Here is a 13,535-nt window from a genome sequence, read left to right as displayed (position 1 = left end):
GAACTTGGACTGATGAGCAAATGGAACCCATCCAACACAATAAATCAATGAAACAAAAATTACATATATAACGGGTCCTGCTGCAGTGGCTGAGAGAAGAAGAGGTAAGAGAGAGAGCTCCGGTTCCTCGCATGAATTTTCATATCCCTCTGATTACTGTAGATTAGCTTCACCTGAGGCTAAATTCTAAATTGATTTGATGTTTGAATGTAATCCCGCAGTCTCGTGTACGTCTAGGATTATCGCGTGATCTCGTGATCATGAATATGGCCAGTTCGCAAGCCAGCGCTACCGTGCTGCCGTTCCGCACCCGTGTCGTGCCCGGTGAGTGATGACGCCGAGTGGAGGACAGACCAAATACGCGACGCTTGCGCAGTGCCACGCGGACGGACCCGGTGGAATTTCGGGGTTAGTCTGCACCACGTCCGAATGAACTCACGTTTGCTAGAGCTCCACTGGTTGATAAGTAAGTACAAAGCGGAGTTAAAACAAACCTGAAGCTGAATAAACTCTAAACGTTAACGGAAAAGACCGCAAACCAGAAAGACAGATAGCTGTTGTGTGTCAAAATGAGCAGAGCGGGACACAGCAACACATGTGTATGTGTGTAGGGGAGGGGCGCGGCACCTATCACAGAACGCAGACACAGTCATATAACCAATGAGGCTTTTCATCCAATCCGAGCACAGATATCGACTCGTGTTACTCGTATAATACTCGTACTCGGCAAAAGTGTTTTTCTCACGAAAAACAAAAATAAATAAACAACACAAATGAAAACTAGGATTCCACAACTTGAAATCATCAGGATAAATAATAATAAATCATCCTAAATAACAGACTAATCAAACGTTATGAAAACCTCTAATAAGTGGATTCATTTATCTTTGTGCTGTATTTGTTATTAAGAGAAACTAACTGAAGAAGTAAAGAGCCATTCAAAACAATCTATTTAAAATATGAATATAAATATTAAATATTACCTGTACAACAGATTCTGAGAAATGTTTTCAGCTTCATGGTCATTAATGTGTCTTTAGAGAACCAATGATCAGGAAAAGAAGCTACCACCCAGGTTCATCTGAACTATATCCAAATATAGTTTTATCACAATGAATAGACCAATTATATATAAATGTACAAGAACACATCAGCTCCACATTTAAAAAAGGGATGAGATCCATGATGACTTACTTCAAATGTTCTCTTGATTATATTCAAGCATCCAGCATATACACACATCCACTGGAACTGAACAGAAGCTCCAACAGTGTCAGGAAATATCAGAGAAAAGTCAAAAGGTTTTAGATTCCAATGTTGACTCAGTGGAGTCCATAAACAGAGTCACATCTATATGCTGAGTGACTGAAACCGAACACTGGCTGCATCACTGTGAGTAGAATGTGTGTGTTTTAGTTCATGTTTCTGTTGAACATGTGGTTTATTCTGCAGCATTTATCTGAGTCGGAGTCTCTCTACACACAAGCTGCTGCTGCTTCAACCTCTGGATCATCAGGACACAGCTCATCCTCTCTCAGCTCACACACCGTCCTCTTCACAAAGATCATCACCACAATCTGTAGAGAAGAAAGAAGAGAGGAGATAAATGAGCTGTCATTCATCAGCTGTCAGTCAGTGATGCAGCTCATCCAGTAGAAAGAGCAGCAGGGACTTCAGTCCTGTTCAGAGCAGCACTGGAGCAAATATATACAAATGTGATGAGTGGATCTCAGCAGAGGTTCTGCTCTGTAGAAAGAGCACATGGTTACTAAATGTAATGCTGCTTCTGTGATGTGCAGGCTTCAGTCAGACTGATCTCAGAGCTGTGATCAGTTGTTGATCAGATGTGATGAATGACCACCACTGTCTCTATACATCTTGGAAGGCTGTCAGCTGTAATCCAGCTTTATTTCCTTGACACATCAACACAACAACAACAGTCGTCTTCACATCAACTCAAACACATGATCACAACAAGCTTCTGGCTCATCTGATTGGCTGACTGTTGTCTCTCTCTCTGTCTTTCTGTCCAATCCTGAAGCCTGTCTCCATTCTCCTCTCACAGCTTCACTGAGAAGCTGCAGGTTTACAGGAAACACTGGATCTTTGATACTAACTGTGTTTAGGACGATACTGATGAAAGCAGCATGGACTGACTGGAACCTGTTGTGTATTTATGCGCTGAAGAAGTGATCACCGCTGACAAGTCTTCTCTTGCATTCAAAAAGGGTTTTTAAAAGAAAGAACAGTAAGATCAAAAAACTCTTGCCGAATCTGAGAGGGCTTTTGGCCAATTGTTGAATCCCCTCTTTCGTTCGGCTCCTACAGTCTACTTATATATGGTTCTCAACCCTGTCTCCTTACGTCTAGTAGTTTTACGAGCTGACAACTAGTAAATTACCTTTTAATCTTTAAACTCTGTACACATCTCACAAACCCAAAAACAGAAAAGAGACACAAAGAGAAAAACGAGAGGACCATATACTAGAAACACTCTACTCACTCCAGAGTCTCCAGTTTATAGTCTGGACTCTTCACAAGATCAAGCAGCTGCTTCACTCCTGAATCCCTCATGATGTTGTACCTCAGGTCAAGATGTTTCAGATGGGAGGGGTTGGACTTCAGAGCTGAGACCAGAGAATCACAGCTGATCTCTGACAAACTGCAGCAAATCAATCTGAATAAAGAACAAAAGATGTAGATTAAATCCTGAATAATTAAATCAGATGTGTTCAGGTTTTAGCTCAACATTACTGTGTCCTAACAGCCTTTAAGCTTCATTAACTTTAACATTTTCTACAGTTTCTGCTACAAACACTGGTCTTGAACTAAAGGACATTTTCAGATTTATCGGAAAAGTTCTGGATGAAGATGAATCAGATTCAGTTGGTGATTAAACATATCAGATCTACAACAGTAACAGACAGTGAACTGACCTCAGATACTCCAGTCTACAGTCTGGACTCTCCAGAAAACCACACAGCTGCTTCACTCCTGAATCCTTCAGACTGTTTCTACTCAGGTCCAGATGTTTCAGATGGGAGGGGTTGGACTTCAGAGCTGGTCCCAGGGAATCACAGCTGATCTCTGACAACCTGCAGCTAATCAATCTGAATAAAGAATAAAAGATGTAGATTAAATCTCCTCTCCATGTCTGAGTGACTTTGTCCTTGTGTTATTGTGGATCTCCATCATGTCTTCTACAGACAGTAATATGTGACAGTGTGAGGTGTGTGAGCTCCTTCCAGCAGCTGTGGTTCAGAGAGAATGGACTGATACATGGATCACAGCAGGTTTGACTCCAAATCAAATGTGAGTAAATGATGATGAAACAGCAGGAAGCTCAGACACTAAACACACCTCAAACACCTGTATCTGAACACATGATTTGATCCAATTCTCTCCTTTACAAGCAAGGACTGGCCAAGAAGGCAGTCTATAATAATATCGGGGAATGGGTCCTGACAGTTGTTTGCGCTAATGAACAGCAGTTCAGAGTACCCACCCTTTATGGAGGCCATAGGATGGACACTGGACTGGGGACTCCATTGTCCTGCTGGGGCACTTTAATGTTCACATGGGCACCATGACGGACTCGGCTGTACGTCGAGGATCAACTGTATAATCGTATCATCAGACCCGCAACCGTATGTTCCTCTACACTCAGGTGAAGAGATGATCAGAGCTGTCAAACTAATCACCACCTGGTGGTGAGTTGTCAAGATGGTCTTTAATTTCCACCTCCGACAGAGCTTCAACCGTATCCCAGGAGTGGTGGGGGACATTCTGAGTCTGAATGGACTATGTTCCACTTTGCCACTCCTCAGCCTCCCCAGGAAAGTCTACACCAGGGTGCTGGAAAAGACAATTCAATTGATAGCTGAACCTCAGATTGAGGAGGAACAATGCAGTTTTCATCCTGAGCGTCAAACTGTGGACCAGCTCTTCACCCTTGCTAGGGTGCTGGAGGGGAAATGGGAGTTTGCTCAATCAGTCCACGTGTGTATGTGGCCATTCAAAGGAGTGCAAGTTTGATCCTTGTAGCAGGCTGTAAGTCAGACTTGCTCCAAGGGTTGGACTCCACCAGGGCCGCCCTTTGCACCTTCAAATTCTGTCCATTAAAATCAGGACAGTGATAGCGGGTATGGTGGAGGGCATTGAATTTGGGGATCAGAGGATCTCGTCATTTGTTTTTGTGGACGGTGTGATCCTCTTTAGTGTTGTTTAGTGTTGTCGTTCACAAATAATTCGTTGGAAAGAACGGATCTTTTCAGTGAATGAACTGTATCAAATCACTTTATGACCTGATTCGTTCTTTTCTCAGTTCAGTTGAATTGAGCTCAGCTGCGAGTGCGTGGCCCGCGCATGCACTCTCTGACTCGTGACTCTTCATGAAACTTTGGCAAATGACGCAGTTAGCCGGCAGATAGCGCAGTGGGATGGTGCATGTGGGTGTTTGACGTTTGTCGTGTTTGTTTATTTTTTGTTTAGAAAGTTATTTTTTATATTTTTAGGCTATTTATTTTATTTTTTATAGCATATAAATATATATAGCCTATTTAAGTTTATGTCGTCCTCTTATATTTCCAATACAGGTTCCATATTTTTTAATTTTTATGGCATTTTCTTGTAATTGATATAATTACTGATTCGCTTGCCAAGTGAAACATCAGTACGTGAACGGATCAGTTAGTGATTTGTTCGTCAAGTGAACCAGTTCACTGCAGGTCGCGAGTGAGCCTCTGTGTCATTGATGACCATTGGTGCCGACACAGAGGCTGAGATGCAGCCCCACCGGTTGAAAGAGCTTTCTGGACCAAACGACTTTGGGGTTCAGTTGATTAAACATATCAGATCTACAACAGTAACAGACAGTGAACTGACCTCAGAGTCTCCAGTCTACAGTCTGGACTCTCCAGAAAACCACACAGCTGCTTCACTCCTGAATCCATCAGGTTGTTCTCACTCAGGTCCAAATGTTTCAGATGGGAGGGGTTGGACTTCAGAGCTAGTCCCAGAGAATCACAGCTGATCTCTGACAAACTGCAGCTCTTCAATCTAAATAAAGAATAAAAGATGTAGATTAAATCTCCTCCAACATGTTTGAGTGACTCTGTCCTTGTGTTATTGTGGATCTCCATCATGTCTTCTACAGACATCATCACTTACTGACTAAACCCAGTAACATGTGACACCAGCTGTAGCATCCATTCACTGCCTCTCTGTGTATTTTAGAGCAGATGTTAAAGTTTCCATGATGACTTTCAGTCTGGTGTGATGTTGGTCCCTGATTGTGTCTCTGACATGTGAACCCTCCTCCAGTAGAGCTGTGTTACTAATTCCTGGGTGGAGGCTAAAAACCAGAGGAGACTGAACCTTTGTAGTCAGAGACCCTCGACTCTGGAAATGAGCTCAACCTTTTGACTGCAGTCATTCCAACAGAGTCCTGTCTCTTCTCCAGCTTATGTTTGAAATCCTCACACTGAGCCTGAATCCTGCTTTGTTGGGATGTTTGGGCCTGTGTTAGGCTGCTGTTTAGGACTCTGCTTTAACACACACCTCACCACAGCAGCTGTGTGGCTTGTCTCTGTAGCAGCCATGTCAGCTTCTGATCCCATCAACATCATCACATCTCCTAACTTCATCTTCATCCAGTTTTCCATTCATGTCTTTCTCTTCTTTCTCTGACCTGTCTCTCTCTCAGACTGTCTGCAGCCTGTTTTTATCTGCTCTCATCAGATCTTCAACAGCCTCATTCACATCCTCACACACTCTACAGCCTCATCAGTCCTGACTTCATCTTCACTGACTGATGGAGCACAACATGAACCTGTGGAGGCTCACATCATCTCCCCGTCAGGACTCCACTTCTGTCCCCTTTAAATGAACCCTGCTCAAGTCTTTCACTTCTATTTGGAGCCTCAAGGAAAAACTATTGTTCAGACATTTGGAAAAACACAACATTTGAGAAAAAGAAGAAACTTCTTCAGATTTGTGTCATGGAAATACTGAACATTTATCAATGAAAGAACATTTGACACATCAGTCAATGATTTGAACTGAATAAATAAATAAAACCTCCAACAGATCCAGTCAGTGAACTGACCTCAGAGTCTCCAGTCTACAGTTTGGACTCTCCAGTCCAGCAGACAGATGCTTCATTCCTGAATCTTCCAGGTTATTAAAATTCAGGTTCAGCTCTGTCAGATAGGAAGGGTTGGACTTCAGAGCTGAGGCCACAACTTCACAGTGAGTCTCTGAGAGTCCACATCCAGTTAATCTGTGATTAGAAAACATATAAAATCTGTTATAAAATCAGATCATTTCCATCTAGATCCAGACTGAATGAGTCTGAAACATAGTGAGGTTATCATCTGATGAACATCTGATGAACATCTGTGGTTCAGCTCATCTCATCTTATTGTGTTTGACATGACACAATGACTCTCTTCAGTCTCTCTCATAGCTGCAGACTTTTAATGACAACCTCTGTTCTGGTTTCATCTTGTAGATGAAGGAGGTAAATGGACTTTCATTTAGGCTTCATGCTGTCCACAGTCTGTCAGTGTGATTTGATCCACACAGTCAGAATGAAGACGTCTGGTTGATGAAAACATTTCTTCAGTTTGACTCCAGAACATTTAGAATGAGTTGAACTCAGTGAACAGTTCCAGTTGGAGAGATGATCTCTCTTTGCTACCTGCTACTGTCTGCTACGACTGTTCACATACATACGCGGGGAAAATCTGATGATGCTGCCAAATGCTGCAGAAATGAAACTAAACACTTGACAAGCAGGAATGCATATTTTATCCAGACACAGTTTGTTAACTGAACCCAGGATATCTGACTGATGCTTGAGTGAACATGAAATTTCTCTTTAAGAGGTGATGCATTACAACTGGATGTTAATATTGCATGGTTGGATTGTTTTGGGTGATGAGCTTACAGCCTGAAGGGATCTAAAAGAAAATGTATTTTAATTATTTAAATATACACAATAGTCTAGGTTTTGTATGTAAGATTTATTTTGCTTAAGTCACAACATGACCTTGGACAGAATTTTTTTTATATAGGCTGAAGCTTCTCCCCACCGATAGACTGAAAAAAGCCAAAGTTTTATTATCTTTTATGCTTTCAATAATTGTCTTGTTAGAAATATAGATCTTAGTTTGACTCTTCTTCAGGAACAAACAGACACACTGACAGAACTAAACTACTGATCTCCACTGACTGATTCTGTTAATGGTCACATCAGAACTCACTGAGCCTTTCTGCAGTTCCTCACAGCTGGGATCAGTCTCCGTCGTCCCTCCTCTGATGTGTTGTACTGATAAAGGTCCAACTCATCCAGAACCTCCTCTGACATCTGCAGCATGTAGGCCAGAGCTGAGCACTGGATCCCAGAGAGTTTCTTTGATCTTTTCTTTGACTTCAGGAACTCTTGGATCTCCTGATGAACTGAGAGGTCGTTCATCTCCATCAGACAGTGGAAGATGTTGATGCTTCTGTCAGGAGAGATTTCATCGGTGTTCATCTCCTTCAGGTTGTTGATGGTTCTCTGGATGATTTCTGGACTGTTCTCTGTCTGACCCAGCAGACCTCCTAAGAGTCTCTGGTTGGACTCCAGAGAGAGGCCATGAAGGAAGCGAACAAACAGGTCCAGGTGACCATTTTTACTGAGCAGGGATTTCTCCATGGCTCCATACAGGAAGTCATCCAGAGACTTAGCAGAGACCTGGTGGTCTTTCCCCAGGAAGTCCTCTGTCTTCTTCTTGGTGTAACAGTGGAACATGTAGACTGCAGCCAGAAACTCCTGAACGCTCAGATGAACAAAGCAGTAGACTGATTTCTGGAAGATGACACTCTCTCTTTTGAAGATCTCTGTACAAACTCCTGAGTACACTGAGGCCTCTGTCACATCCAGACCACAGCACTCCAGGTCTTCTTGGTAGAACATGATGTTTCCTTCATCCAGATGTTCAAACGCCAGCCTGCCCAGTTTCAGAAGAACTTCGCTGTCAGCCTCCATCAGCTCCTGTGGACTCGTCTCATGTCCCTCATGGTACTTGTTCTTCTTCCTCTTTGTCTGAACCATCACAAAGTGTGAGTACATGTCAGTCAGGGTCTTGGGCAGCTCTCCTCTCTGCTCTGTAGTCAACATGTGCTCCAGAACTGTAGCAGTGATCCAGCAGAAGACTGGGACTCCACACAGGATGTGGAGGCTCCTGGAGGTCTCGATGTGGGAGATGATTCTGCTGGACAGCTCTTCATCACTGAACCTTCTCCTGAAGTACTCCTCCTTCTGGTCGTCAGTGAAGCCTCGTACTTCTGTTACCCTGTTAACACATGTAGGAGGGATCTGATTGGCTGCTGCAGGTCTGGAAGTGATCCAGACCAGAGCCGAGGGAAGCAGGTTCCCCTTGATGAGGTTTGTCAGCAGCACGTTGACTGATACCTTCTGTGTGACACCAGACACAACCTCATTGTTGTTGAAGTCCAATGAAAGTCTGCTTTCATCCAGGCCGTCAAAGATGAACAAAAGTTTCCAGACAGCCAGCTGCTCTGCTGTGACCTTCTGTAATGTTGGATGGAAAACATGGAGCAGCCTGAGAAGACTGTACTGCTCATCTGTGATCAAGTTCAGCTCCCTGAACGAAAGCACAATCACCACACTGACATCTTGGTTTTCCACACTCTCTGCCCAGTCCAGAGTGAACTTCTGCACTGAGAAGGTTTTTCCAACACCAGCGACGCCGTAGGTCATAACCAGTCTGATGTGTCTCTGTTGGTCAGGTAAGGCTTTAAAGATGTCATGGCACCTGATTGGAGTGTCATGGAGGGCCTTCATCTTGGAAGCTGTCTCAAGCTGCTTCACCTCATGTTGGGTATTAACCTCTTCATTCCATCCCTCCGTGATGTAGAGCTCAGTGTAGATCCTGTTGAGGAGGGTTCCTCTTCCTCTTACATCAGTTCCTTCAGTCACATGTTCACATCTCCTCCTCAGACTGATCTTATGTTCATCTAAAACCTCCTGGAGACAAACATCTGATGCAAAGAAGAACAAATGTGAGACAGAAAGAAAACACTCATCTTTGCTCTGTCCATCTGAGGTTCATTTCAATCAGTGAAGAATGAAATAAACCTGAAACGTGAAAAGCAGAAAAAAAACAAAAGAGAATAAATTAGAAGAATCTAAACTCATGAAATATAGCAATATATTTAAAGTTTTCAAGCTGTTCAAAATGCTGCTTCACTATTTACTGCTACAAGCTGATGTTAGCCGAACAGTTATGATCAATGGATGTTTGTTTGGTTCTTGTTCAACAGGTGGATTTGCAGGATAAGATGTGTGTAGTTTAGAGAAGAAGGAGACGTTAGCAGGAAAGCTAATGTGGGCTGTTGTTCAGAGTCTGTGTCTCTTGTTGTGTCTCAGGTTGCTGTCTGACTGTTAGTCAGTCTGACTGTCTGTAATACACAGCATTCACTCCTCTCTGTCCTGCTGTTATTACTCTGGAGCAGAAACAAAGCAGTGACATTTCACTGGGGGTTCATTTAGAATGATCTTTATAATGATCTTAAATCCCCATGCTGTAGAACACAACAATGAGTCTGGATGAAATCAACAGGTTTCCAGAAAAGAGTCCATCAGCAGACAGATGTCCAGTCTTACTTTGTCCAGTGCTGCTCTGACTGGCTGTCTGCAGTCCAGGTCTTATTCTGGATCTTTGTCCACACAGGGGGCAGGAGGAGTGTCCTGATGAAGCAGACTGGTCCCAGTATGAGGTGATGCACTGTCTGCAGAACCAGTGTCCACAGCTGGTAGAGACTGGATCCTTCAGGACGTCCTGACACAAAGCACAGCAGGACAGCTGATCCTCCACAGAAACAGGACTCCTCTTCCTCTCTCTGTCAACACATTTCTTCATCACTAAAATCATTTGCAGATTGAAAATCTTCACAGACTTCAACATTAGGACAAATATATCTGAACACTGATGAGTGGACATTCTGAAATGGAGGTTCTCAGGTTTTCCTACAGAAATACCATCAATACTTCCTGGTTCTAAACCCAGACTAGGATCTTACATCTGCATCATGACCATAAATCTCTCAGCAGAATATTTCATCCTAAAATCATCATCTTCCATCAGGTCAGTTTACAGTAGAAACAATCTCTTACTTTGTGTCTGAGGGTCCAGGTTCTTCACTGAATTTTATAGGTTCTTCTTTGGACATATCACTCTTCATAGACAGACATCCGGATACTGTAGACTCTGGTCTCTGTCTGTGGTACTGACCTCTGCAAAATCAAACATATTTTATTCTCATCAATCACTGATAAACTCTGAGATAAAAATCATTTAAGTAGCAGTGAACACACACACTCCAGCTACTGTAGATAATGAGATGGTTTCATGTTTGTAACAGTCTCTGAGATTAGATTCCAGCTTTTCTAGGAGAGTGACAGCTGTCAGAGAAGCTGGGAGGAAGACAGGACTCAATATTTCTATTTGAGCCATGAAATTTATTCAAATATATCAAAAAATATATTGTAGTTAAAATGAATCAACCCTCAGGGACAGAAAATATACTGGAACTGACAGAAGTGATTTAAAATGAGTTATAAATGAGTAAGTAGCTTCTCTTACTTTGTGTCTGAGGATCCAGGTTCTTCCCCGAATTTTATAGGTTCATCTTTGGACATATCACTCTTCATAGACAGACATCCGGATACTGTAGACTCTGCTCCATCCTCCTCTTCCTCCATCTTCTGGACTTCAGTCATTCTGAGGTAAACCAGTAACACTCAGTGAGCTACATTCTCCTAGAAACAATGGAAGTGAAACACAGAAGAGTATTTTATATATACTATTTTGTTTCCTGGCTACATTTGTTGTAATCTTTCTTTTGTCTGAACTGTGAATAAATCTGTATTTTACTACTAAAAGACAAAGATAAAAAGGTCAATTTAATTCACTTCAGTTCATTTCATTTGATTATCATCCTTAACAAAGCAGCTCTTCGTTAAATCATAGGCCTCTAGGACAGCAAACATTAAGCTTATTTCAAAATTTTTGTAATAATTTGGTTTTAAACATATTTTTGAATGAGGAATTGAACTACACATTTTCATTTCATTGTCCTAACTATTCCACGATTAACACCTTGAACACAAACACACCGTTGTTTAATATCAGTTCTTACCTGATCACCTCAGTTCATACGGACTTTCTCTAACTTCAAAGAACTGCTGATTACTTTGACAAAGTTAATAATTGTGTACTTTCATCTTGAATTCAAATAAATCCTATGTTTTAAGGGTGTTTGAATTGAGAAAGAGTACATTCGTTGGTTCTGAAAAAATTGATGAATATTTGATTCCTATCGCACTGTTTTATAATTTAAAAACAAGATTAGTTTTACATGCACCATACACCATACCTCGACACAATACATCATGTATACAGTGATCAATGCCTTTTTTTAATCTGTAAATACTCTTTGCAGTTACAGATGTATGTATGTGGTTGCACTATATATTCCATAATACTTTTAATTAATACCATATCAGTATCAAAAAGTATAGGTAGGATTCAGGAGTGAAGCAGCTGTGTGGTTTTCTGGAGAGTCCAGACTTCTTGTTTTTCTCTTCTGTCCCTTTTCCTGTATTGGGGTTTTTGTGAAGTGTGTATAACGTTTAAAGGATGACCTTCATATATAAGGTGACTGTGGGAGCTGAACGAGAGAGAGGATTTGACGATTGGCCAGAAGCTCTCTCAGATTCGGCTGCGTTTTTTGACATTGTTTTTGCTTGTAATAAACCTTTTTAAACGCAAGATAAGACTTTTTAGCAGTAATCACTTCTTTCTTCAGCACATCAGTAGACAACAAAAAAACAAAAAAACAACAAAAAAAAACATTATATCTATATATTCTTGTTGCTGTTAGAGAGTCTGACCAAAGCCACATTCATCACCCACCCTGTATCCGCTGTACAGTTCACTGTTACTGATTGCAGGAGACACTCCAACCAAAGGTTGAAGTTCAGAAACATGTGAACACAGGCAATAAGGAAAAACAGACAGAGTCTCTACAAACACTCTGTCAATGATTCATTTGGCATGAGTCTCTACTTTTGTTCTTTTCCTTTTAGAAGAAGAAGTCAGAATGTTGCATCTGGTATCAGCTGTGTCAGTAACAGAAAGAGAAGACAACTAAGAACATGTCAGAAATAAAAAGTCCAAATGTTCTTTAAGATGATTTCACATTAAACAGATGATCTCAGTATCATTAACCTGATGTGTCAGTAGAAACAGGAAGCTGCAGGTCCTCAACACTAAACACTGTTCCAGCCGTTTGTAGCAGTTCTCTTACTTTGTGTCTGAAGGTTTAGATTCATCACTGAAGTCTGGAGGATGAAGTCTGGACTCTTCATAGACAGACATCTGGATCCTGGACACTCTGCTCCGTCCTTCCAACTTATTTATGATCAGAAGTTGATTGTGAATCTTCTTCCCTCCACAGTCGATAAAGAGAAAACTGACTCAAATGATAATAACGTTGTGTCAACACTCACCCTGTCTCATCATTCAACCTTCTTCTGTTTACTCAGAATAAACCCTGAGCTCATTTCAGAGTTCACTTCCTACTCTCCTGTTCTCAGTGTTTGTTCACCTGTTCAGGTGAGCTCCTCCCCTCTCCATTCACAGGAAATCAGATGAGTTTATATGTGAGGATCAGACTCACTACATGTCGTGTTCATGAGCACCACTCTCAGCTTGAAGTAAAGGGTTTTTAATAAAGATGTGTCACTTCATCTTCATATTCACACACTTAACACAATCATTTAACAACACTTGCAGCTGTAAAGAAAGTATTTCTAGAATCCTTAAAGACTCTTCTGAACCTGGATGAAAATGATAATTAGTCTGTTGATGCACCATAGAAAAGAACAATTTTAATAATTTGTATTCACTTCCAAAAATGTTCCAGAGATGTCACAACATTACAAGTTAGAATCTGTTTAACATGAAACTAAATTTAAAGCTGGATTAGCAGTGATTGTTCAAATGTTTTATTTCTTCTTCGCTGAATGAAGAAGGATTTTCCTGTGTTTAAATAAAAGAGTGAGAACAAATGTTTAGCAAGAGAGATCATATTACCCCAGTATTAGGGGTGAATAACTGTTCTTGTCGTACCACCACCTTACAAGCCCCTTACTAAGCCATGCATATTTAGGTCATATGTTAGTAAGCAGCTAATTAATGGTGAATATGTGTGTCTTAATATAAACCATAAACCTTAAACCTTTATTTTCTATTACTAACCACTGTGTCTCCCTCTCTCCCTCCATCTTCTTGTGAGGGTCTCTGGTCTGGAGGCTGAATATCTGACCTGTGGAGTTCTAAGCTACATCTGCTGCCGTGGCCTCATCAACCAGCCCAGTCTTCATGGTCTGGAGTCTGTGTATCAGACCTGTGGAGCTCCATAAACTACATCTGTCCCAGTCTGCATGTCCTCCTCCAGGTGTC

The 13,535-nt window shown here is 41.5% G+C and overlaps 1 protein-coding gene across 1 annotated transcript; it reads right to left on the bottom strand.

The window, feature by feature from the left end:
• Positions 1 to 927: 927 nt before the first annotated feature.
• On the bottom strand, positions 928 to 12,654 carry LOC125017229 (NLR family CARD domain-containing protein 3-like). The gene is made up of 10 exons (XM_047600109.1): positions 12,379 to 12,654; positions 10,653 to 10,790; positions 10,184 to 10,303; positions 9,674 to 9,909; positions 7,266 to 9,048; positions 6,107 to 6,280; positions 5,001 to 5,058; positions 2,937 to 2,983; positions 2,504 to 2,677; positions 928 to 1,577 (listed from the first exon to the last, which is right to left on the bottom strand). The coding sequence occupies exons 1-10, from the start codon at positions 12,447 to 12,449 to the stop codon at positions 1,568 to 1,570; spliced, it is 2,811 nt and encodes a 936-aa protein (XP_047456065.1). The 5' UTR covers positions 12,450 to 12,654; the 3' UTR covers positions 928 to 1,567.
• Positions 12,655 to 13,535: the final 881 nt, after the last annotated feature.

Source organism: Mugil cephalus, chromosome 12 (genome assembly GCF_022458985.1).
Source record: "Mugil cephalus isolate CIBA_MC_2020 chromosome 12, CIBA_Mcephalus_1.1, whole genome shotgun sequence".
In the NCBI taxonomy this organism is placed as follows: domain Eukaryota; kingdom Metazoa; phylum Chordata; class Actinopteri; order Mugiliformes; family Mugilidae; genus Mugil; species Mugil cephalus.
Note: the sequence above shows the minus strand (reverse complement) of the source record. Positions and strands in the feature narration are given on the sequence as shown.

Excerpts from the sequence above, each read along its gene's own strand:
- LOC125017229 (XM_047600109.1), bottom strand. The coding sequence starts at position 12,449 with ATGTCTGTCTATGAAGAGTCCAGACTTCATCCTCCAGACTTCAGTGAT. Across the intron at positions 6,281-7,265 it reads AGGAACTGCAGAAAGGCTCA|ATTAACTGGATGTGGACTCT; the intron begins GTGAGTTCTGAT and ends TTCTAATCACAG. Across the intron at positions 2,678-2,936 it reads TGTAGACTGGAGTATCTGAG|ATTGATTTGCTGCAGTTTGT; the intron begins GTCAGTTCACTG and ends TTCTTTATTCAG.